Source organism: Peromyscus leucopus, chromosome 1, assembly GCF_004664715.2.
Source record: "Peromyscus leucopus breed LL Stock chromosome 1, UCI_PerLeu_2.1, whole genome shotgun sequence".
NCBI lineage: Eukaryota > Metazoa > Chordata > Mammalia > Rodentia > Cricetidae > Peromyscus > Peromyscus leucopus.
Window position 1 is genome coordinate 164,467,369 of NC_051063.1, and position 24,332 is coordinate 164,491,700.

The 24,332-nt window shown below is 53.1% G+C and overlaps 1 protein-coding gene across 3 annotated transcripts; it reads right to left on the reverse strand.

Annotated features, from left to right (window-relative positions):
• Window positions 1–4,773: 4,773 nt before the first annotated feature.
• Window positions 4,774–24,239, reverse strand: Nucb1 (nucleobindin 1). Of its 3 annotated transcripts, none has more exons than XM_037199738.1 (14): window positions 24,138–24,239; window positions 23,535–23,676; window positions 18,565–18,672; window positions 17,338–17,470; window positions 16,000–16,103; window positions 14,682–14,867; window positions 14,135–14,225; window positions 13,818–13,925; window positions 8,988–9,046; window positions 8,496–8,588; window positions 7,383–7,475; window positions 6,888–7,058; window positions 6,307–6,436; window positions 4,774–5,610 (listed from the first exon to the last, which is right to left on the reverse strand). In XM_037199738.1, exons 2-14 carry the CDS (start codon window positions 23,664–23,666, stop codon window positions 5,498–5,500), a joined length of 1,521 nt encoding a protein of 506 aa, XP_037055633.1. In that variant the 5' UTR covers window positions 23,667–23,676; window positions 24,138–24,239; the 3' UTR covers window positions 4,774–5,497. The 3 variants fall into 3 exon arrangements, with proteins under 3 accessions (XP_037055633.1, XP_037055639.1, XP_028715062.1); XM_037199744.1 differs by having other exon boundaries at window positions 24,094–24,186; XM_028859229.2 differs by lacking the exon at window positions 13,818–13,925.
• Window positions 24,240–24,332: the final 93 nt, after the last annotated feature.

Sequence of the window (24,332 nt, forward strand, 5' to 3'; positions counted from 1 at the left end):
GGCCTCGAACTCACAGAGATCCGCCTGGCTCTGCCTCCCGAGTGCTGGGATTAAAGGCGTGTGCCACGAATGCCTGGCAGAAATAAATTCTTAACAGATTCCCTAGCATCCTGAGAAGTTTAAAACTTAACACTCGGCCTTAGCTACAGCGGCCTGGCATCCAAGCACAATTTAATATTGTTAACCCAGCCTCTGGCCAAGTCATTCATTCCTTTTAACTCTGCTTCCTATCCAGCTGAACCTAAGCCTTTCCAAAGCCCCCTGCCAGTCAGCTGCACCTGCTTTTTTGGGGGTGTGTCTTGGAACTCCCTCTGTAGATCAGAGATCCGCCTGCCTCTGCCTCCTGAGTGCTGGGACTAAAGATGTGTGCCACCACCGCCCGGTGTCAGGTGTACCTGCAATCAGACATTCACCACAGGCCGGGCAGGAGGCTGTGCCTAGCTCCGCGCCCCCTCCGTCATCCAGGCCACTCACCCACGTCTGGGTCCTTTGCTAGCTCCTCGTAGGAGCCATATGCCTCAGGGATGTTGTATTTCTGGGCGAATGCCTTCGCCCTGTTCAGGTCCCTCACAGCCACTGCTACCACCTGGTGTCAGAGTCAAAGGCTTGAGGTGGGACCATTGTAGAGATAAAGGAGGTGGGAGGCAAGCATGGGAAGAGCTGAAACAGGGAGGCTAGAGCCTCCTCCACGATGGCTAGGGAAGAGATTCCTGTCTGGAAGGAGGAGCAGGTGCATGGTGGACAAGCCGGACTTATGCGGTGCCCAGGCTCAGGCCAGCCTCAGCTACAGAAGAGTTCAAGACCATCCTGGGTACGTGGCAAGACTCTGTCTGAATAAGACGGGAAGGGAGGGCCCAGTCCCTGACTGCGCAAAAGCTTCTCCTCCCTGCAGCTAAGATCCGCCTCTGCAGACCTCGAGCTGGGGTGAAGAGGAGCGAGCTGAAAACAAGTCCCTCCTCCTCTCAGAGTCGTCCGCCGGCTGCTGGCGATTAGGCCAGCTGACACGAGGCCCCAGCCCAGCGCCATGCTCACCACTGCCTGGATGTCTTCGTCTGAGGCGCTCGCCCCCCCAGGCTATTAAAGACAGAGCGCTCTGCAGACTGGAGGCGGCCAACGGAGCCCTGCAGTGCTAGGCTGGACCTTCAGAGGGGGCAGGACCTCACCTCTGCGGGTCTTGACTGAGACTTTGACCTTTAGGGACACAACTGAAGAGTTGTCAGAGAGAGAGAAGCAGGCATTTCTCCAATGCTGGGCTCTGCCTCTGTCTCTGTCTCTGTCTCTCTGTCTCTCTGTCTCTGTCTCTCTGTCTCTGTCTCTCTATCTCTGTCTCTCTCTCTCTCTTCATTGCTTTACTCTGTTGCCCAGGGTGGCCTGGAATTACCAATATAGCCCAGGCTGCTGACCTCAACTCAGGGCAATCCTCCTGCCTCAGCTTCCTGAGTGCAGGGATTACAGACGTACACCACTATACCTGTTTATCAGATTTCCTATCATTTTTTTTGTTTTGAAACAGGATCTTGATATTGCTAGAAATTAGTCTGGGGTCTCAAGAATATGACCACAGGATCCAAAGTATTTTTGGCGAGGCGAAATCTGTTGACCGGGACATAGCTGTGCCCAATCAAGCAGCGAACACTCCCAGCAGGCACTCACTGGGTTTGTTTCTGTTGTCTAAATGTGTGTTCGTTTCATTTACATTCCCTGACGTAGGGATCACAGGCTATGCTGGAAATAATCCTCTTGCCTCACCTTCCCAAGCCTGACAGGCCTGGACCACAGGTGCTCCCGCTTCTTACGACTCCCAGAGTTAGGGACAGAATCCTCTTCCATGTCCCTCTGTGCTTCTTCCTGGCTCAGGACCGGGAGGTCACATTTCTGTCCTGGAAAACGGAATCACCCACAGTTTCCATTTACAGGAAATTCGTAAGAGAATTAACCGAGTTCTGTGGACTACTATGTAAAATATAAAAACTTATTCTCAACTGTTGGCCAAGTCCACCTTCAGCAAGACGATACCCAGTTTCCCTTGCCTTGTAGACATTTATTTCAGACCTGGGTAGCTGGGGGCTGGAGAGAAGGCTCAGTACTTTAGGGCATGTGCTGCTCTTGGGGAGGACCCGAGTTTGGTTCCCAGCATGCACACTGGGCAGCTCACAATCACCTGTAACTCCAGCTCCTCTCTGAATTCTGTGGACACCTGCACTCCTGTGGTATATACACACAGACACATACACATGGGGAACTAAAAATAAACCTCTTTTTAAAAGGTAGGACTTGGTGGCACACACCTTTAGTCCCAGATGGATCTCTGTGGGAAGTGGTCTACAAATTTCCAAGCAAGCCAGAGCTGCATAGTGACAGGCTGCCTCAAAAACAAACAAACAAAAGCAAAACAAACAAACAAAAAAGGCCTTGGTGTGGGAGGGGCCCACAAGGCCCTGTCCCTCTGAGGATCTCCAGGCAGTGAAGGTTGCCAAGGGAGGGAGAAGTGCATTTTTTCAGCAGTGTGCTACTGTGCTGTATGGTGTGTGTGTGTGTGTTCTTTCTCTCTGAATCATTATTATTATTGTTGTTGTTTTTTTAAAGATTTATTTATTTATTAGGTATACAGTGTTCTGCCTGCGTGCCAGAAGAGGGCGCCACCATGTGGTTGCTGGGAATTGAACTCAGAACCTCTGGAAGAACAGCCAGTGCTCTTAACCTCTGAGCCATCTCTCCAGCCCTATTATTGTTATTATTTTTATTTATTTATTTATTTATTTATTTATTTATTTATTTATTTATTTATTTATTTTTTGGTTTTTTGAGACAGGGTTTCTCTGTGTAGCTTTGTGCCTTTCCTGGATCTCGCTCTGTAGACCAGGCTGGCCTCGAACTCAGAGATCTGCCTGGCTCTGCCACCCGAGTGCTGGGATTAAAGGCGTGTGCCTCCCCCCCCCTCTACTCTGAATCATTATGTGGTACCATCTTGGAGAACAATGCCTTCGGCCAGAAGCCGCGGTCTGTGGTAACGGAACTACCTGCACCCCCTGGTGGACAGAAGAGGGGCAGTCACAAGACTGGTTCCTACGATTCCGCCATTACCCCTTCCTGCGCAACCCCAGCTTCAGGTGATCTTGAGAGGTGCTAAAGAATACGGACAGTGGAAGCTTAGGTGAGATGCTCTACAATGTGGTTCCTGGGAGACCGTCGTCTGTGTGTGATATGGTGAGACTCGGCCGTGCAGCTGATGTGTGGGGAGCGGGGTGGGGTGCCCTTGCCCTTACGTAAGTGATGACCCTTCCATACACTTATTCATCAAAGAATGTCCCCATTCCAGAGGAGGACAAAGCACCACAGGTGGCCACCATCATGGTGTTCTCATGACCAACATAGTGAGAAGCTGCATGGGAATGGGCTTTGGGGAGCAGATTCTCCCACTGGCAAAATCCAGACTGGATGTTGGTGCAGATGCGTGTGGTATCTGGAGTTGTCACAGCTATGTGTGACCATGAAGGGAGTAGTGTCCCAGTAACTGATAGTGCAGATGGGAGACTGGAAGATTCCCTCATAATACTGAAGCTAGTGTGTCCTAGCCATGTGTGTGTGTGTGTGTGTGTGTGTGTGTGAGTGCACGCGCGCACAGGCCAGAGAGCCATGTTGGATGTGTTCAACATGCTCCCTGAGGCTTGAGGTTGCAGAATTGGCTAGGAGGTGGACCAGTGTGGGACCCTACAACTAACTTAGTTTCCCAGTTTGAATCTGAAGTCTTCTGAGTCAATAGAGTTCAAGCTTGCTTACTCCAGGGCTGTGAGAAAGTCCTGATTAGCCCACAGGAAGGAACACACTATCTAACTAGACGCAGGCTGCTGATGCCTTCCAGAGGTACATTGAGATAGAAAAGGAAACTGCCTGCTCCTTGGTGCAAGGCAGGATAGATAGTGGTTGAATGCCTGTGCTGTGCATTGTTCTACCTCTGTCCTTCAAAATGTGTATAAGCTGGCTGTGAAATAAACTCGGGGCTGTCCGGCGCTGACCGGCAGACCTCTCGACTCTTTTCTGTCCTCTTCATTGTCTCTACAATCCACACATCCTCACCCAGATACTCAGCTGACTCTTGGCAGGCTCTGACAGACCAGTAACCCGAAGGGGCCCACCTGTCTCTGCCTCCCCATTGCTGGAGTACAGATGTTTTATGTTTTATCCACGGCTCCTCAGGCTTGCAGAAACACCTCTCCAACTGAGCCGTTTCTGTGGACAGGATCTCACTGTGGACTCTTGGCTGCCTGAACTCAGGGATCGGCCTGCCGAGAGTAAACAGGTACACAACATGCCTGCCTTTCTACACACACCCCGCCCCTCACCCCTCACCCCCCGTGCCCACCCGCTTTGGACACAGGGCTTCATATAGCCCAGGCTGGCCTTCAACTTGTTGTACAGCTTAGGATGACACTGAACTCCTGATCTACCTCCCAAGGGCTAGGATTACAGGCATTCACTCAGATTCCCCATTTAAGTGGCCTGTGGGACACGGCCTCACACCTGCTAGGCAAGCATTATTACCAACGGATCCACAGCCCCTTAATATATTTTTTAAATTATTTAAGCTACTGAATTTTTTTTCAAGTTCGGGCTTGGGTTTTCTGTCCCCAAGGCAAAAGTGAAGCAATGTTGAGGCAAGGCTGCCTGCCATGAGCGCCCTGTCAAACCTCTCAGAAGTGAGGCTTAGAGCCCACAGGATACTGAGGAGTCAAGGTGGCGGCGTGTAGGTGGGACATCCAAGAGGGCAGTATGTACACACAGACACGCTAACGTTTATTTGTGCCAGGCTATATTTGAATGGAACTGGAGCATAGAGCAGGACATCATAGTGTGGCATGAAGCCAAGGTGAACCAATTTTCAGGAGCGCCCAATGGGGGCTGAGGGCGGTTGAATCTCAGCTAGGTGTGCAGCCGTATCTGGGTACCTTCTGGGGCCATGGGGGAGGTGTTGGGCCCAGGAGGTCAGGGTATGGCTGGTGAGGTGGCGATGGAAGCCTGGGGTCCAGGCAAAGGTGACGTTTACTTGAAGGACACCCCATGTCCCAAGCCTCCAGCCACTGAAAGGAACTGAGATCTCTGGCCCCACAGAAGACAGAGTAAAAGGGACCAAGCCAAGCTCCTGGGACCCTGTGACACTAGGCACAGGATGCAAAGTGGCTAAGCCTGGAACAGCCAAGAGCAAACCAGGAAGGCAGGCCTGGAGCAAGTACTCCAGGTACGTGAGGGTCTCTCTCAGCTCCAGTTCCTGCAGTGAGTCCCTGACAGAGTAAAGAAGCCAGGAGACGGAAGGAAGAACCGGGACCTGGAGGCTGGAAGAGCTGAGGGGGCAGACACAGGCGCCTCTAAGGAAGGAGCCCTGTTCTCCTCCCCAGGAGGCCATGCAGGCTCAGGCCTCCAGAGAGGCGGCAAGGACACTTCATCCAGCTTCCGTCGCTGTGTGTAGGGCTTGAGGGCTGGGGGGGGGGTCACTGAGAGATCATAAGTGCTGGGAGTCCAGCTGGGGGATCTCGGGGGGCTGTTCTGGGGCCTTCTTTTCAGAAGCAGCCACATCTTTCTGGTCACCTGCTGGAGCTGGGACAGGAGCATCATCTGCAGAGGAAACAGGAGAATGCCGTTAGACATGGTGTGGGAGCCCACTAGGTTTCCTAGTGGCTGTACCCGGCAGGACTGCATGGGAGGTTGACTGGAACACGGGCCTGGGGACCAGGTGTTTGTAGGGGTCTAACTAGCCAGGGGGAGGTCTTTTGCTCCACCCCTTGGCATTGTTATAAATAGATCTTTGGAATAAAGTTATGGGCCCGTTTGGATAAGGATCCAGGCCCACCCGAGTCTAACCTGTGTTTTCTCTGTTTCTCTCCCTCTATTTCTTTACTTTTTTCATATTTATTTACTTGGTTTTCTGAGACAGGGTTTCTCTGTGTAGCTTTGGAGCCTGTCCTGGATCTCGCTCTGTAGCCCAGGCTGGCTTCGAACTCACAGAGATCCGCCTGGCTCTGCCCGCCGAGTGTTGGGATTAGAGGCGTGGGCCACCACCGCCTGGCTCTCCTTCTGTTTCTAACTAAGTCTCTTATCCCCCAATCCTCAAAAGTTCCAGGGGTAAATAAGTGTGGGGGCTGGTGCCCCACAACAAGGAACTTTCTAAACACAGAAGACAGGATTCCCAGGCCTGCTCCTTCGACACACGGCCCAGGTCCACCTCCTCCCTCAGACTCAGGGTCATAGTCAATCCTCTGACTCTGATTTGGGGGCCTGGGCCCTGGTCTTCCCACTTCAGACCCAATGTACCTGTGTCCGCCCGGAACTGCAGCTGCCCGTCAGGCTTGGAGGGCGGAGCCTTCTGTTCGTGCTGTGGCTGCTGCTGCTGCTGCTGCTGCTGCTGCTGCTGCTGCTTCCTCTGCTCCATCTGCAGAACAGCCTGCAGGAGGTGGGCAAGTGCACAGACAGGAGCTGACGGCCCACACAGACCCCCACAACTGCCAAGGGGCCACAGCCCCTTTTCTTCCCCATGGCCTTGGTTCCTCTGCCACTGAGCTGGGATTCACACCAGTTAGCGTTCAGTTCTCTCCTGCTGTGGCTTCGGCGTTCCCACAATGAACCCTTATCCTCTCCTCCTAGGCCTGACCTCCTTCACTGGCCTCATGTAAAATGGCTGCAGTAGCACAGCCAGGCATGGAAAATCCTCTGCCCTTACTAATGATGGAAGCTACCACCTGCCCTTACTAATGATGGAAGCTACCACCTGCATATATGTATCTACTCCTATTAACGTGGGAGCTACAGGCCATCCCACCCTGAAGCCATCCTTTTGGGTAAAGAAAAAGGCCCTATGAGATCAGACAATGGCCCCCGATTCTCCAGCCGGTCACCTGCTGCAGCTCTCTCTTCTGAGCCTCCAGGCGGTCCTGGGAGCGCCCCAGGGCCTCGGTCTCCTGGCTGAGGCGCTGGGCCTTGGCATTCAGCTCAGCCTCCCTGGCAGCAAGCTCTTCCTCAAATCGCCTCAGCTCCTCCTCTGTGTAGGCTGGATACATTTCCACTGTCTGCAAGACACAGGACACAGCCGATGAAGGGGGCAACCCCAGCCCCACTGAGGTGGGAGGAGGGTGAGAGGCTGGAGTGCGTGCGTGCGTGCGTGCGTGCGTGCGTGCGTGCTGCTGACACATATGCCAGCGACCTGACTGGAGGTGAAGTGTTTGGTAAAAGGCTAGAGATGGAAGAACGAGCCTAGAGGTGGGGAGTGGGGGAAATCAGGGAACCGGGAGGAGGGACAGAGACCCCAAGAGATCAGGACACAGCCAGAGGTGCTGAAGGGAAGGCTGGAACTGGAAACTAATATCAAGGTCGGAGGGTCCCCATGCCCTTACCTTCCATCCTTCCCCAGCGTCCCCAAACTCCTTCCTCTGTGTGGATGCCAAGAACTCCTCCAGGGTCACAAGACGGTCCTGGTTGGTGTCCACCTGGGGAGCCAGATCCAGGTTAGGGGCTCGGCTGAGCCTGCTGCCCACTGCCCGCCCCCCAGCCTGCTGCCCACTGCCCGCCCCCCAGCCTGCTGCCCCCTGCCCGCCCCCCCCAGCCTGCTGCCCCCTGCCCGCCCCCCAGCCTGCTGCCCACTGCCCGCCCCCCCAGCCTGCTGCCCACTGCCCGCCTCCCCAGCCTGCTGCCCCCTGCCCGTCCCCCAGCCTGCTGCCCACTGCCTGCCTCCCCCAGCCTGCTGCCCCCTGCCCACCCCCCCAAGCCTGCTGCCCACTGCCCGCCCCCCCAGCCTGCTGCCCACTGCCCGCCTCCCCAGCCTGCTGCCCCCTGCCCGTCCCCCAGCCTGCTGCCCCCTGCCCGCCCCCCCCAAGCCTGCTGCCCCCTTCACCCCCCCAGCCTGCTGCCCCCTGCCCGCCCCCAGCCTGCTGCCCCCTGCCCGCCCCCCCAGCCTGCTGCCCCCTGCCCGCCCCCCAGCCTGCTGCCCCCTGCCCGCCCCCCAGCCTGCTGCCCACTGCATGCCCCCCAGCCTGCTGCCCCCTGCCCGCCCCCCCAAGCCTGCTGCCCACTGCCCGCCCCCCAGCCTGCTGCCCCCTGCCCGCCCCCCCCAAGCCTGCTGCCCCCTGCCCGCCCCCCCAGCCTGCTGCCCCCTGCCCGCCCCCCAGCCTGCTGCCCCCTGCCCGCCCCCAGCCTGCTGCCCACTGCATGCCCCCCAGCCTGCTGCCCCCTGCCCGCCCCCCAAGCCTGCTGCCCACTGCCCGCCCCCCAGCCTGCTGCCCCCTGCCCGCCCCCCCCAAGCCTGCTGCCCCCTGCCCGCCCCCCCAGCCTGCTGCCCCCTGCCCGCCTCCCAGCCTGGTGCTCACTGCCCGCCCCCCCAGCCTGCTGCCCACTGCCCGCCCCCCAGCCTGCTGCCCACTGCCCGCCCCCCAGCCTGCTGCCCCCTGCCCGCCCCCCAGCCTGCTGCCCCCTGCCCGCCCCCCCTGCCCCCCCAGCCTGGCTTCTCTCACATTCTTCATCACGTGCTCTCTCATGCGCAGCCGCTCCTCCTCCATCTCTCTCATGTCGTCCTCCTCGTTCTTTGGGTCGTAAACCTTCTCCAACTGCAGATAAGGGAGAAGCATGAAGTGCCGAGAGGCTCAGGACAACCCACTCCTGGTTACGTTCGTCACCTCCCAGAGGACCTTGGGGCTTGATGCTACAATTTGTTTGTTGTTTTTTGAGACAGGGTTTCTCTGTGTAACAGTCCTGGCTGTCCTGGATCTCGCTCTGTAAACCAGGCTGGCCTCGAACTCACTGAGATCTGCCTGTCTCTCCTCCCAAGTGCTGGGATTAAAGGCACCACCACCACCAGCCGCTTGATGCTACTACTAACAGCTTTGTCCCCAGGCTCTGCTGGGAGTTGTAGTTTTATCCTGCACTGTCACAGACAGGGAAGGAGGATCTCTCAGGGTGCGTGAGGCTAAAGCATGTCTAGCCCAGGAAGCTTCTAGCACACTCACCTCCTTGGTGAAGAGAGCTTCCAGCTCTTGCTCATCTAGGACACCATCGCTGTTGATGTCTGCAGATGAGATAAGATACATTAGGGGACGGAGGGGTGGATGAGTCTGGTCCCCACGGTAAAAGCTGATCAAGGAATTGTGGGTGTATGTGAGGTTTCTTAGCAGAGAACAAACAGAATGGTGGCCATGGCCAGTAGGTGTCAGTATCCTGCAGGGCCTGTTGCTGTAAGAACCCATTCTGGGGCTGGAGAGATGGCTCAGGGGTTAAGAGCACTGGCTGTTCTTCCAGAGGACCTGAGTTCAATTCCCAGCAACCACATGGTGGCTCACAACCATCTGTAATGAGATCTGGCGCCCTCTTGTGGCCTGTAGGGATATGTGCAAACAGAACACTGTATACATAATAGATAAATCTTAACAACAAACCATTCTGGTTGGGTGTAACGGCACATGCCTTCAATCTCAGCATTCCTGAAGTAGAGGCAGGCAGATCTCTTGAGTCCGAGGCCAGCCTGGTCTACAGAGTTCCAGGACAAAAGAGCTATACAGAGAAAGCCTATCTCAAAAACAAAACTAAACCAAACCAAACCAAAAATCAATCTGTAGCAAACGGGCCTAAGAATGGAGTCCAGGGGCTCTGAGAATCAGGCCCACACCAACTCCAGTGGCCAGGGAGGCCCGTGCATCACGGGCTGTCGTCCTCGCTTGCCAGCTTGCCCCTCACGGCGATGCCGGACTCAGACCCACTTCTGTCGCCTACAAACCAGCCACCAGCGTTTCCTGCCACCCACAAGGCTCCTGGGTGTGGCCCTCGCCTGACCGGAATAGTCCAGACAGGGTCCGTTTACCCTAGAAGGTGACTGCTCCTGACCTTCTCTGCGGGGCTTGCGCAGGGCCGGCGGGGCCACCGACCCCACCGACCCCACGGCCTATGCTCTAATCCTTGCACAGTGTGCGCGGCAGCCCCGGGTCTGTGTGCGCCTGAGTTCCACTCAGCTGGAAAATTCTTCCCACGTGGCAGCAAGGACAGACCCGTCATTTCGGAATTCCCTGCTTTTGTTCTTTCGGGACCTAGGGCCTCATGCAGGCTAGCCAAGCTCTCCACCACACACTGTATCCCCAGGCCTCACTTTCCACGAGTGTCTCCGTGCTCTCCAGAACTCTTCTAACTCAGCAGCCACTGGTCATGTGACTAAAGTTACAACGACACCAAGTTCCCGGGCACAGGCAGAGTTTACTCAGGGCACCTGGAGCCGGAATCAGAGCCATTCCAAGCACAAGGGAAGGAAGACATTGATATGGAATCCAGGGGTCGGAGGGGCGGTGAACGAGGAGCTGTCTGGTGGGTACAGAGGTCTAGTTCATTCATTTCTTTGAGACGGGGTTTCTCTGTGTAGTCCTGGCTGTCCTGGAACTCCATAGACCAGGCTAGCCTCAAACTCAGATATCCGCCTGCCTCTGCCTCCCAAGTGCTGGGATTGAAGGTGTGTGCCACCACATCTGGTTTTTTTCTTTGTTTTGTTTGTTTTTTTCAAGACAGGGTTTCTCTGTGCAGCCCTGGCTGTCCTGGACTAGAACTCCCTCTGTAGACCAGGCTGGCCTTGGACTCAGATCTGCCTGCCTCCTCCTCCTGAGTGCTGGGATTAAAGGTGTGTAAAGGTGTGTGCCACCACTGCCCAGTGTTTTTTTAGATTAGGTCTCATACAGCTTAGATTGGCCTCCAACTTTCCATGTGGGTGATCACGAACTCCTGAGCCTCCTCCACATCTGCAGAGTGCTCTGAGCCTCCCCCACATCTGCAGAGTGCTCTTGAGACTCCTCCACATCTGCAGAGTGCTCTTGAGACTCCTCCACATCTGCAGAGTGCTCTGAGCCTCCTCCACATCTGCAGAGTGCTCTGAGTCTCCTCCCAGATCTGCAGAGTGCTCTGAGCCTCCTCCACATCTGCAGAGTGCTCTGAGCCTCCTCCACATCTGCAGAGTGCTCTGAGCCTCCTCCACATCTGCAGAGTGCTCTGAGTCTCCTCCACATCTGCAGAGTGCTCTTGAGCCTCCTCCACATCTGCAGAGTGCTCTGAGTCTCCTCCCAGATCTGCAGAGTGCTCTGAGTCTCCTCCACATCTGCAGAGTGCTCTTGAGCCTCCTCCACATCTGCAGAGTGCTCTGAGTCTCCTCCCAGATCTGCAGAGTGCTCTGAGCCTCCTCCACATCTGCAGAGTGCTCTTGAGACTCCTCCACATCTGCAGAGTGCTCTGAGTCTCCTCCCACATCTGCAGAGTGCTCTGAGCCTCCTCCACATCTGCAGAGTGCTCTGAGCCTCCCCCACATCTGCAGAGTGCTCTGAACCTCCTCCCAGATCTGCAGAGTGCTCTGAGCCTCCTCCACATCTGCAGACTGAAAAGAAGGAGGGGTTATGTGCACAGCTGCAGCCAAAGGTCAGTGCTCGAGGGTTTGATCTGTGCTATGTTGTTTTTCTTTTTTTTTTTTTTTTTTTTTTTTTTTCGAGACAGGGTTTCTCTGTGTAGCTTTGCGCCTTTCCTGGAGCTCACTTGGTAGCCCAGGCTGGCCTCGAACTCACAGAGATCCGCCTGGCTCTGCCTCCCGAGTGCTGGGATTAAAGGCGTGCGCCACCAACGCCCGGCTGTTGTTTTTCTTATATTAGTTATAACTCTTTTATTATTTTTAATTTTATTAGAAAAAAAGGGAAATGTGGTGATATTTTATTTGGTTTTTTTTTGGTTTTTCGAGACAGGGTTTCTCTGTGTAGCTTTGCGCCTTTCCTGGGACTCACTTGGTAGCCCAGGCTGGCCTCGAACTCACAGAGATACGCCTGGCTCTGCCTCCCGAGTGCTGGGATATTTTATTTGTATGTTAGTTAATAAAGTTTGCCTGGAGATCAAAGGTCATAGCCAGCCATAAACAAAAGTCAGGCAGGAGTAGCACACGCCCTTAATCCGATCACATGGCAGGCAGAGTCTCTGTGTGTTCAAGGGCACAGCCAATCGTGGTGACACACGCCTTTAATCCCAATACCAACCATAGAGACCTGGAGGTCTGTACAGACAGGCAGTGACAAGGAAGTGAGGTGGCTGGGCTAAGAGCCAATGAGAGGACAGAACAAGGCAATAAAGGCACAGGTCAGACAGGAAGACTCTCTCTTGGGAAGCTATGGCAGCATGGTGAGCTAAGGTTAGCTGGTGGCTCTCGCCCTGTATTTGGCTCTGTGTTCCTTATTTAATAAGACTGTTTGGAAATTCGTCTACAATTTCTGGTACCAAACTAAGCCAAATCCACTACTTGCTACAGAAATTCACTTAAAAATTGTTACTGTGGGCATCGGAGCCTCAGACATTCCCCAGCTCTCTGGGTCACCCCCGTTCTTGGCACAGCATACCTCTGTCTTCCTTAATAAACTTCTTTATAAATAAAAAAAAGTCTTAATTATGCATGTGTGTCTGCATGTGGGTACACACACGAGTGCAGGTGCCTTCAGGGTCAGAGGCATCGTATGCCCCTGGGGCTGGCATGTCACAAGTGCTTGTGAGCTGCTGCATGTGGGTGCTTTGTGTGCACTTGTGGGGATGTGAATGCAAGCATGCGCAGCACAGCCATGGAGGGCAAAAAGAGGAAAAAAATCCAAAACCAAAACCACATGCGATGGGCAGCGGTGGTGCCCACCTTTGATCCCAGCACTCGGGAGGCAGAGCCAGGCAGATCTCTGTGAGTTCGAGGACAGCCTGGTCTACAAAGCGAGATCCAGGACAGGCTCCAAAGCTACACAGAGAAACCCTGTCTCGAAAAACAACAACAAAAACCCCACGTCTATGGTCATTTTCTTGCAGAGAGGGCCTCTTATCGGCCTGGAACTTCAAGTTGGCCAGGCTAGCTGGCGTATGAGCTCGAGGGCCCTGCCAGTCTCTGCCTTCCTCTTCACCATCACTGGGTTGTAGGTAGACACCACCTCACCTGGCTTATTGGGTTCTGGGGATCTGAACTCAGTTCCTTACATTTGCAAGGCAAGTGATTTACTAATTGAACCATACCCTATTTCCCAAATTTAAAAAAATTTGTAAACTGGGTATAGCGGTGCACACCTTTAATCTCAGCACTCGGGAGGCAGAGGCCGGCAAGTCTTTTGTGAGTCTGAGACCAGCCTGGTCTATAGAGGGAGTTCCAGAATAGCCAGACCCTCCTGTCTTTTTTTCCTTTTTCTTTTCCTTTAGATCTCTCTATGTAGCCCTGGCTGTCCTGGAACTCACTCTGTAGACCAGGCTGGCCTCAGACTCAGAGACCTGCCTGCCTCTGCCTCCCTAGTGCTGGGATTAAAGGCGTGCGCCACCACTACCCAGCAAGACCCTGCCTTAAAGAAAACAAAACAAAACAAATTACATTTTGTTTAAATTGTGTGCATGTGTGCGCCTGGGTGTGGGTGCAGGCGTGGAGGTCAGAGTTGGTTCCCTCTTCCCATGTATGTTCCACAAACCAAACTCAGGTTGCCAGCCCTATGGCAGGACTCTTGGGAGGCCCAGGCTTCGGGGCTACTGTGGCAGCCAATAAACTTCATTTTCTAAGGTCTAAGAACTTCAATTCCCAACAGTCCTGTGGCAAGTTAAAAATAAATAAATAAATAAACAAACCCCGAAAAATTAATGTGCATGGGTGTTTTGCCTGCAGGTATGTATGTGTACTGTGTAATACCCTCAGAGGCCAGGAGGGCACTGGATCCCCTGGCACTGGAATTAGAGGGCTGTGAGTGTCACACGAATGCTGGGTTCCTCTGGAAGAGCAGCCAGTGCTCTTAACTGCGGAGACATCTCTCCAGGCCTCCTACCTCCCATGCCCCTTTCATATAGACACTTTTTGTCTCTGTGGCTCTTGGGAGTTGTAGTTCTTCTGTATTCCTCAAGCCTGGTCTGCTCAGTTAGAGGACATGCCATTCCTTAGAATACAGAGGAAAAGAATATTGAAAAAGACTTGGCCCTTCCATGGAAGATCCCAGGCTTAGCAACAGGAAACGGCAGGGTCTTTGGCCAGTCAGGATATGAAGGAGGCTCACAAAGCCCCACTGGGAAGGGTAGACTTCCCATGGCATTCAGGCCCCAGGACCGTCAGGACCTCTCAGGTTCTGGAACACTCTCCCCATCCTACCATGTAGTATGAAGAAGGTCTTGGGGTTGAATCTATTAGGGTCCAATCCATCCAGCTCCTCCCACACCTCCTTCAACTGGGCTTGGCTGCCCTGTGGAGAAGAATAGCAGCAGCTTGTGAACAATGAGTATCAGGTTAGATAGCCCCATGTGCCCATCCAATAAAATTTAATCCTCCTCTCGTAAGAACTACAGTTCTGGGCTGGAGAGATGGCTCAGAGGTTAAGAGCACCAGCTGCTCTTCTAGAGGCCCTGAGTTCAATTCCCAGCAACCACATGGTGGCTTACAACCATCTATAATGAGATCTGGTGCCCTCTTCTTACCTGCAGGGATACATGACACAGAATACTGTATACATCTAATAAATTAATCTATCTTTTAAAAAAAAGAACTACAGTTCCCAGCAACCCTTGGAGCAGTTCCATATAGGTAGATTGACTTTTTGCCTCAAGGCCTCTTGGGAGTTGTAGTTCTGCAGCTGCATTTTGTTTGTTTTTGTTTTCCTGTTTATAAGTTGGACATGGTAAAGCATACGTGGGGTCCTTACAGGGACGTTGACTTTGGGGTGTTCCCGGTGTCTGCGCTGTTGCTCTTGTAGCTTCCTCTCAGCCTCCTTCCGCTGTTCCTCTCCCAGAGATTCCAGGTAACGTCTTCGCTCATGTTCCTTGAGCATCTCGTAGCGTTTGAACTCTTCATGATGTGCAGCATCATACTGGGCAAGGTCTCGGGTGGCCTGTGGAGAGGCAAGAGGGTCATGTTCCTCCTGTCTTTCAGACACCTGGCATGACTTCACTTTCTTGGTCTCCATGGTTGGTCCCATCACAGCAAACCCTGGGCCACTTTCCCAGAGTGATGATGTTTATGCAGTAGCAGCTTGGATGTGAATCTTCAAAGTCCTCCTCAGCTTAGCATTTCAGTAATGAGCAGGGGACGGCCCGTGAGGTGGGCTTAATAGAAATAGCAGCAAAGCTTGGGTAGCCAAGAACATGTCAGGTAGGACAAGCCTGCAATCTCAGCGCTTGGGAGGCTGAGACAGGAGGATGGCAAATTCTAAGCCAGCCTGGGCTACATATCAAGACACTGGCTCAAAACAAATCTCTCTCTCTCTCTCTCTTTTTCTTTTCGCTTTTCGAGACAGGGTTTCTTTGTGTAGACCTGGCTATCCTGGAACTCTGTAGACCAGGCTGATCTCAAACCCATAGCAATCCGCCTGCCTCTGCCTCCCAAGTGGTGGGATTAAAGGCGTGCGTCACCACTGCCCAGCTAAAACAAATGTTACAAAATAAGATAATGAATTCATGCTTTCTCTCTTTTTTTTTGGTTTTTCGAGACAGGGTTTCTCTGTGTAGCTTTGAGCCTTTCCTGGAACTCACTCTGTAGCCCAGGCTGGCCTCAAACTCACAGAGATCCGCCTGCCTCTGCCTCCGGAGTGCTGGGATCAAAGGCGTGCGCCACCACCGCCCGGCCTCGAATTCATGCTTTCTCAAGCTAAGTTGGTAACTAGTCGTCACTGCGGCAACAAGGCACTAACAGTTGTCAGAGGACAGCCGCTCCGCCCAGGAGGCCACGCACCAGGGGACAGCTGTCAACGCCAGACGAGCTTTGCTCGCTGCGTCAGGAAGTCTTAGGCATCTGGGGTAAAGCCCGGGACTGCTGCTGAGACCTTAGAGTGCAGAGAGCGGACCCCAGCACAGCCCTAGGCACCTGCTTTCCTGTGGAAAGGCAGGAGGGCGTTGAGGGCTGACCCACACCCACACCCAGCCTCACTGCTCTCCTCCAGAACACCAGGAGGCAGGGCCCACATCTCAACTCAGTTCCCTCCTCCTCCCCTCCGAGCACCTCAGCTGGTGTGGTCCTCACCCTACCGTCTGGATCAGCAGCTCTAGGTCCCGAGCCTCAAATGTGTGCTGGTTCTGCGGGTCCAGGTGTTCAAACTGCTTGAGGAGGTTCAGGTGGTCCACCTGCAAGTCTGGATAAAACAACACCCATCACGGCTTTCTGTCAGAACCCCTGACTCGGGGCGGGAGTGGGAAGAGGGAAGTCACGGAGGGCCAAGGAGGCAAGGAGGATGGCACAGGGGCCTGGGACAGTGAGGATGACGGAGGTGAGCCCTCCACTGACTCTGATGCTTAAAATAACAGTAACCATGACAGCGACGCCAGATGTGGCTCATAACAGATCCCTGATACAAGTCCACCCGGCCACTACAGCCTAATTCCATGAGCCCCCTGAGTAGCCCTGATTAGTCTGTGGCTGTGGTGGTGGTGGTGAGTGTGCACAGGTCTCATCCAGGTTGTATGTCTCTCTCTCATCAAGTTGCTCCTAAGGCTTGGGAGCAAGCGCCTTACTGGGTGAGCCATCTTGCCAAGCCCTGAACCATTCATTCAAAGCATACAGTTTGACGGTTTTTAGTAGATCCACAGGTACATGCAAACACCGCCACCATGACTTTTAGGACGCTGCTGTCATACCCCAAAGAGCACAGCTGCTGGCAGACACTCATCCCCATCCCTTCTCTGTGGATTCGCCGACTGGGTCATTCCATGTGTTTGGTCGCCTTCTGTGTCTGGCTTCATACAGCACCCTATTTCCAAGGGTTATTTCCCTTGTTCTGCACGCCAGCCTCCCATATCTTCCTAGGGCTGACCAATGTTCCATGGTGCAGCTAGGCCACATTTGATTTACCCACCCCACAGCTGGTGGACATTTGAGCTATTGGTTCCTTTAGCACCCGGGTGCACAGGAACATGTCACAGAATTCATGTGACGGTCAGAGGTCAGCTTTGTGGCGTGGGTTCTCTCTTCCCCAGCATGGTTCCAGGGATCGAACTCAGGTCATCAGGCTTGGGAGCAAGTGCCTTTACCCATCTCACAGGCCCTTATTATAGTTAAATAAGGATATGTAAAAGAAAAAGCAGCAATGTGTGGTGGCCTACACTAGCACTCAAGAGGTAGATGCAGAAGGGTCAGGAGTCCAAGGTCATCCCTGGCTACACGGTAAGTCTGAGGCTAGCCTGGCTGCGTGAGACCCTGTCTCAGAAGGGCAAACTCACCACAAACCCTTCAGAAATAAACCAAAGGGGGGAAAAGCAGAGAGAATAATGTCAGTGAAAATGTGCCAGAAAGAAATCCTGAGTGACTGCCACCTGCTTTCCCAAGAGCCCACAGCGCCCCCCGCCCAGCACAAAGCCAGCCACACTCACTGGGCTCCTGCTTTGCATCCATCTTGGCCTTGAGTAGCATCCTCAACCTCGATACCTCTTGCCGCTTGAGCTCGTCCAGCTTGGTGCGGACATGATGGCTGACGAAGTCCAGCTCTCGGCTCAGCTTTCCGCTCTTCAAGGACAGGGAAGGGGGTCCCCGAGTCAGGCAGTGCCAGGAGGGGGTGTGCTGGGTAGTCCTACTCTATACCCTCTACACCCAAACCCCCAAAGCTCCACTGTGCTCCTGTCTTCCTTTTGTGCAGCCAGCCCTGGTACCCGGAAGCCTACGGGACCAGGATGCAGCCCGAGCTTTGCAGAGAGGCCCAGCTCACCTCAGACCCGGCAGTACTGACTGGGAGTGAGCGCCCGTGAGTTCTCACCACAGGACCTTTGCCTGTGGCCACTGACTCTCCTGCCGCCTCTTTCCCACCAATTCTGTCTTTCAATATTCACCTGAGATTGGCATCCCCCTTAGGAAGACATCAGACATCTCCGTCTCCCACCCACACAGAGGACTGAGTCTGGTGCTTCCTCTGGGCCTGACATGCCCGATATCATCTGGACTCTGCATTTCTCCATCAGAGCTGACCCTGGCCTCTCCTGCTCACAGCTCTCCAGGGCTCCCCAGTGTCTCCGCTAGGTACAAGCCCCTGCGACACTGCCCGGCCATCAGTGCCAAGGAGCTGCCGGCAAACAGCTGAGGGCACCAAGAGGGCTTCTTTTCCAGGTCTGTCATCTGGAATGCTCAAGACCGTCAACTTGACCAGGTCTAGAATTATCTAGAGGACAAACATTTGAGCACGTCTAAGAGGGAGTTTCTAGACAGGGTTAATGAAGGTGGAAGACCCTCCCTAACTGTGGCAGTATCCCCTGAGCTGGGGTCCAGAGCTGACAGAAAGCAGAAGGGTAGGTGAGCCGCACTATGCATCTGTCTCTGACTGTGGACACAGCACAGGAGCCGTCATGCTCCTGATGCCACCTCTGTCTATGGTGGCCTGTGCCTGGGAACCGTGGACAAGTCCTTCGTTAGGTTGTTTCACTCAAGACTCAAGGGGACCAGGGCTACCTCTTGACAGATGGAAAACTGAGGTTCCATAGCTGGAGTGGAGAGCTGAGAACGCATGTCTATGTTTAAACACATCTTTGGGGGTCCCCAGACTCCTTCCCAACTGTGACCCCGAGAACCTCCCTTGAGCACACCCTCTCCTCAGCCCATGTCCAGCGCACCTTGATGTCCTCAGCGTTGGCAGCTTGCAGCTTCTCCCGGAAGTGCCCGTCTGTCTCTAGCACATTGATGACCTCCTGGAGGTAGCGGTGGTAGTACAGGCCTGTGTCCTGAGGGACAAGGGCAGACACAGCAACACCTGCCTTACCCTCTAGGTTTCTTTCCCCTGGCCGGGACCAGCTTTACTAGCTGAGTACTCCAGAGCCATCCAGTCCAGTTCCAACCCCTGACCTGCCAGTGTCTACCTCCTGGAAGGTTCTATGGCACACAAGAAATGACCATCATGGGGTTGAAGAGATGGCTCAGTGGTTAAGAGCACTGACTGCTCTTCCAGAGGTCCTGAGTTCAATTCCCAGTACCCACATGGCAGCTCACAACTGTCTGTAATTCCAGTTCCAGAGGACCCAATATCCATGGCAAAACACCAACGTACATAAAATAAAAATAAATAAATTTAAAAAAAAAATCACACTCTATTTTGCCGGGCAGTGGTGGCGCACGCCTTTAATCCCAGCACTCGGGAGGCAGAGCCAGGCGGTTCTTTGTGAGTTCGAGGCCAGCCTGGTCTACAGAGCGAGATCCAGGACAGGCACCAAAGCTACACAGAGAAACCCTGTCTCGAAAAACTAAAAAAAAAAAAAAAAAAAAAAGAAAAAAGAAAAAAGAAATGACCATCATATGGAGGAGCTGAAGAGAGAGATGATTAAGGGGTAAAACGCTTTCTGCCTAAGCATGAGTTAGAGTCCCAAAACCCACTTAACAGAAGAGTCAGGCAAGGACTGGAGATGATGGCTAAGGAGGTTAGAGCCCTGGCTGCTCCTGCAGAGAAGCGAGTTCTGTTCCTGGCACCCAAATTTGGTGGCTGAAGGACTGACCGCCTGTAACCCTGGCTGCAGGGGATCTGATGCCCTCTTCTGGCCTCTGCAAGCACCTACAAACACCACACACACACACACACACACACACACACACACACACACCCCAATATTTTTATTTATAGAAGCTCTAGAAAATAGTAAAAATAAATCTCCTGAGGAAAGACACATATGGCAGTGCCTGCTTGCCTTGCCAGCTGTGGGGTTGAGGCAGAGGCATGTCTGGGGGCCCACTGGACCCACAGTCGGACCTACTTTGAGACCGTGTCTTTTTTTTCTTTTAATGATTTATTTTAAATTTATTTCATGTGCATTGGTGTGAAGGTGGCAGATTCCCTGGAACTGGAGTTACAGAGCTGCAATGTGGTTGCTGGGAATTGAACCTGGGTCCTCTGGAAGAGCAGCCAGTGCTCTTATCCACTGAGCCATTTCTGCAGCCCCGCCTGACCTACTTTGAGAATTTCAGGTCCAAGGAAAACACCCTGTATCGAAACAAGGTAGATGGCTCGGGAGGAGGGAAATCAGAAGCTGACCTCTGACCTTCACGTGCATCGGTACACACATACATATGCATAAAAACCTGAACATACACACTTACACAAAAAATGCAAAGAAAATCACTGGGAGATACCAAGCTTGTAATCTCAGCACTAAGGGCCTGAGGCGGGAGGACTGCTTCAAGTTCAAGCCCAGCCTGGGCTACAGGGTGAGCCCTTGCCTTAAAAACAACCATAGAAATCCAAAATAAAACAAAGAAGATCAGGACTGGAAACACTGGAAAGAGGCTCAAATGTGTCCTTTTGTGTTTGCAAAAATCCCACAGAGCAGCAGCTGCTACAGGCCTCACCACTGAGCCTGCTGACAGTCCTGAGTTCTCATTCAAAAAAGCTCAACAAGCTGGGCGTGGTGGCGCACGCCTTTAATCCCAGCACTCGGGAGGCAGAGCCAGGCGGATCTCTGTGAGTTCGAGGCCAGCCTGGGCTACCAAGTGAGCTCCAGGAAAGGCGCAAAGCTACACAGAGAAACCCTGTCTCGAAAAAACCAAAAAAAAAAAAAAAAAAAAAGCTCAACTTCTGGGGCTGGAGAGATGGCTCAGCTCTGGCAGAGGACCACACTGGTCCCCTACAACTGCCTGGAACTCCAGTGCCAGAGGATCTGACGCCCTCTTTGGGCTTCCACAGGAGTACCCGCACTAACATGCACATACCACACCCACACCCACCCACACACACACATACAAGATTAAATATATATCCAGGTGTCGGGGTGCACATTGATGTAGGCATTCTCAGCCCCACGGGAGGTGTCTCCTATACTACCCCTAACTGAGGGGCTTTTTTATTAAAAAGGGGGGATGGCTATTCTCATGTAATATCTGCTGGGAATCTCCATGTTATTTCCCTGTGATAAGGTCCTCCATGGTGGCTTTTTCTTTCGAAATATTGTGGCCTGCATAAGAAAGTCCTGAACAATTCTCTTCCCCTTCTGGGTTTCTTTTCAATCACTCCAGATCTTCACAGGAAGGAAATTAGTGCACTATGAGATGGCAATCCTACCTTTATTAAGCTTTATTTTATTTTATTTTATTTTATTTTATTTTAGTGGCAGGGTCTCTTACATGGCTGTCCTGAAGCTCATTATGTAGACCAGGCTGGCCTCAAACTCACAGGGACTCACCTGCCTCTGCCTCCCAAGAGCTGGGACTCAAGGCTTGTGCCACTGTGCCCAGCTGCGTACCTTTATTATTATTACTTTTTTTAAAGCTTGCTCCTCAGGGGCTGGAGAGTTGGCTCCATGGCTAAGAGTGTCTGTTCCTGTGAAGAACTGAAGTTTGATTCCCAGCACCCACATGGAGGCTCACCAGTCCTCAGGCACCAGGCCTGCATGTGGGGCCCATACATGCGTGCAGACAAAGCACTCAGAGGAATAAAATAAATCTAAAACAAAGCTTGATCCTCAGGAACCAATGTGACTTGTGGGTCCTGAGCCCCTCGCTCCCCAACAACTAAGGTAACTCCGGATCGTTAAGTCTGTTGATTCCTATTGACTCAACTCCAGGATGTATTCTCCATTACTGGGAAAAATCTGATCTCCAATTTTTTGTTTGTTTGTTTTGGTTTTTTTTTGAGACAAGGTGTTATTGTGTAGCTCTGGCTGTCCTGGAACTCACTCTGTAGACCAGGCTGGCCTCGAACTCACAGAGCTCCACCTGCCTCTGCCTCCAGAGTGTGTGCACATGTCAGTGTCTGAGTGGAAACTGGAGAACACCGTGCAGCACTGATTCTCTCTTTCACCATCCAGGTCCCAGGGATTGGACACAGCCAGTACCTTTACCCAACAGAGCCATCTCATTGGCCCCACCATGATTTTGGCAAACGGCTTTGGAATTGCATCTATGGATCATGGCAGAATTGGTTCGTGTCTATTATTGTCTAGGGAGTGAGCCTATTAACCTTTGGATATTTTATATTGAGATGCTCTCTTAATTTTGTCTCCTGTCCTATCTTCAGATGATTCTATGAGGTCTAACTCCATCCAACCATTTCCTTTGATCTGACTCCAAGGCCCGAAGGTCACTGTGAATGGAACCCCCACTTCAACTGTAAGGAGTCAGATCAACTCGACATTTAAACCTAGATACATAAATACTAAAATCTATGTGGTTTTAGGTTCTCAGTTCTCGATGTGGGAATCAGGCAGGCTTAGGGGTCACTGAAGATACACCCCTCCTTCATATCCAGCTTTACATCCTTAACATTTAAAATGCCATATGAAGGAGCAAAGTGGAGAGAGAAGCGTGTGGTTTTAGCCCATTAAAGGAAGCTGCTTACTCCTGGTCAGAACAGAATCTGGATTTGTTCTGAACAGCCCAAAACACTATACTTCTGTTGTCCCCTCCCTTTAGAGTCCATCCAAGGGCAGTAGTGGCACACGCCTTTAATCCCAGCACTCTGGAGGTAGAGGCAGGCAGAGTTTGAGTTTGAGGCCAGCCTGGTCTACGGAGGGAGTTCCAGGCTGCACAGAGAAACCTTGTCTTAGGGGCAGGGAGAAGAGTCCATCCACCTAGACGGGCTAGTCTAAGAGCCCATTGCTCAAGAATTCTGATTCACCTCAAGACCTGCTTGACAGGAGTCAAGGTCATCCTCTTTCCAGGCCAGAAGCCCGTCCCTAGGTGCAGCTCTGGGCAGATCTTCACTGCTGCACCGGCCACTTTTCAGAATTCTCATTCAAAAGTGAAACATTTCCTCCCCTCCCCTCCCTGGGTATCGGCAAAAATCCAGAGCACGCTTGTCCCAACACTCTCCTGAATTTGCAGCTGCTTATTGATCTACGTTGCTCGACCTGCTTTCTCTTCCACCCTATTTCAAAAAGCCTGGCTTTCTCTTCCATCAACCCTCTTCTTGCCAAGACGTACAACTTGACTGCTCTATTATTTTTCTCTGAAACTCTAACAAAATGGTATTCAAGCTTCAAGATTCCATAGAGTACAATGCTAACACCTTACCGGAAGCCATGACACACAGGGGCTTGGAACCAACTGTCTTAGGAGGCAACCTCAGTTACCACTGCTAGGGAGAGCGATAGAGGAACTAGGCCTTCAATCAGGTACCTGGACTTTGAAAGATCCAACTCTCTCCTAAGAGGAAAGCTTTCACAAGGTTCAGTAGATATTTGTAGGAATGAGTAAATCAGCAGCCCCCCCATGTCCTTCTCCCATTTAAACGACACCTCCCACGAGCTCTGTGAAGCAGGAATGCCCCAGCCAGGTAGTAGCATCCAACTGCCTATGGTGCTACTGGGAAATGTAGTTTTGCTTTTGGTTTCTCCATGTCTCCTTAAGGGGATCTTAAAGATCAAGGAGTTTAGGGGAGGGAGTGAACGGGTGTTCATTTGGGATCTATCTTGATTTCCATATCTCGATGGCCAGGGTCCCGGGTCGGCTTGTGTGATTCACCAACACACTGCTGCAAAGGAAGGCAGGTAAACCGGAAGCCGCAGCGTGTTAAACCGGATCCCTGGAGTTTTCACCAGGGCCTTGGGGACAGCGGGAACTGCACCACTGCAAACCCGCCAGAGCGCAGGGCAGGGCTACTCACCGGGCTCTCAGTGGCCTGGCTGTCCTCCTGATGGGGCGCCGCGCGGTCCAGGGGCACGGCCAGCACAGCGGACAGCGTCAGGAGAGGAGCTAGGAGAAGGAAAGGGGTCCCGCGGGGCGCGGAGGCAGGCATCGTGGCTGCTCTGCGAGGAGAGGTGGAGAATGGGTTTTTGTCGTTTTGCTCCGGCTTTTTGAGACAAGTGTTAAGTAGCAAAGGCTGGATTTGAATTCCTGATCCTCCTGCCTCCCCCCCCCCCCCCCAGCGACTTGTAGGCTCGCATTACTACCCGACCTAAGGATGTTCTAACCCCGTATCCGGCTGGGCAAACGAGTGTGCACGCCATCCTCAGTGCCATTCCCATTTGCAAAAATGAAGACTCCACGCGTTTCGTCACCTGCAACCCGGGATGCCAGGCCTCCAGCCTCCCTTTCCTACAGCGCAGTCCGCAGACCTTCATCCTGTCTCCCTCAAAGTAGGGAATCCTTCCCCAAACCCAGATGCTAGGCCCCCTAGACTCCCCTTCTCACGGGACCACAGGGACCTGAAACCCTGCAAGTACCCGGATCTCCAGTCCCCTGGCCTCGGCTATCCAACGCCGCTCACCTCTCCTAGCGCAGAGGGCGTTTTCCCACGCTAGGACCTCTGCCGGGTTTCTGATGATTTCCCTCCTAAGTCACTCCCACTTTTCCACCCGCAGACGACCTGCCCCCAGGATGCTGATTGGTCCACGCTGGCTCCAGGCTTCCGCCCGCGTTTGCGGCCCCGCCCATTTCCGATGAGGTTCCCTTACTTTCAAAA

Excerpts from the sequence above, each read along its gene's own strand:
- Nucb1 (XM_037199738.1), bottom strand. The coding sequence starts at position 23,666 with ATGCCTGCCTCCGCGCCCCGCGGGACCCCTTTCCTTCTCCTAGCTCCT. Across the intron at positions 18,673-23,534 it reads GCCAGGCCACTGAGAGCCCG|GACACAGGCCTGTACTACCA; the intron begins GTGAGTAGCCCT and ends CTTGTCCCTCAG. Across the intron at positions 8,589-8,987 it reads AAGCTCTCTTCACCAAGGAG|TTGGAGAAGGTTTACGACCC; the intron begins GTGAGTGTGCTA and ends CCTTATCTGCAG.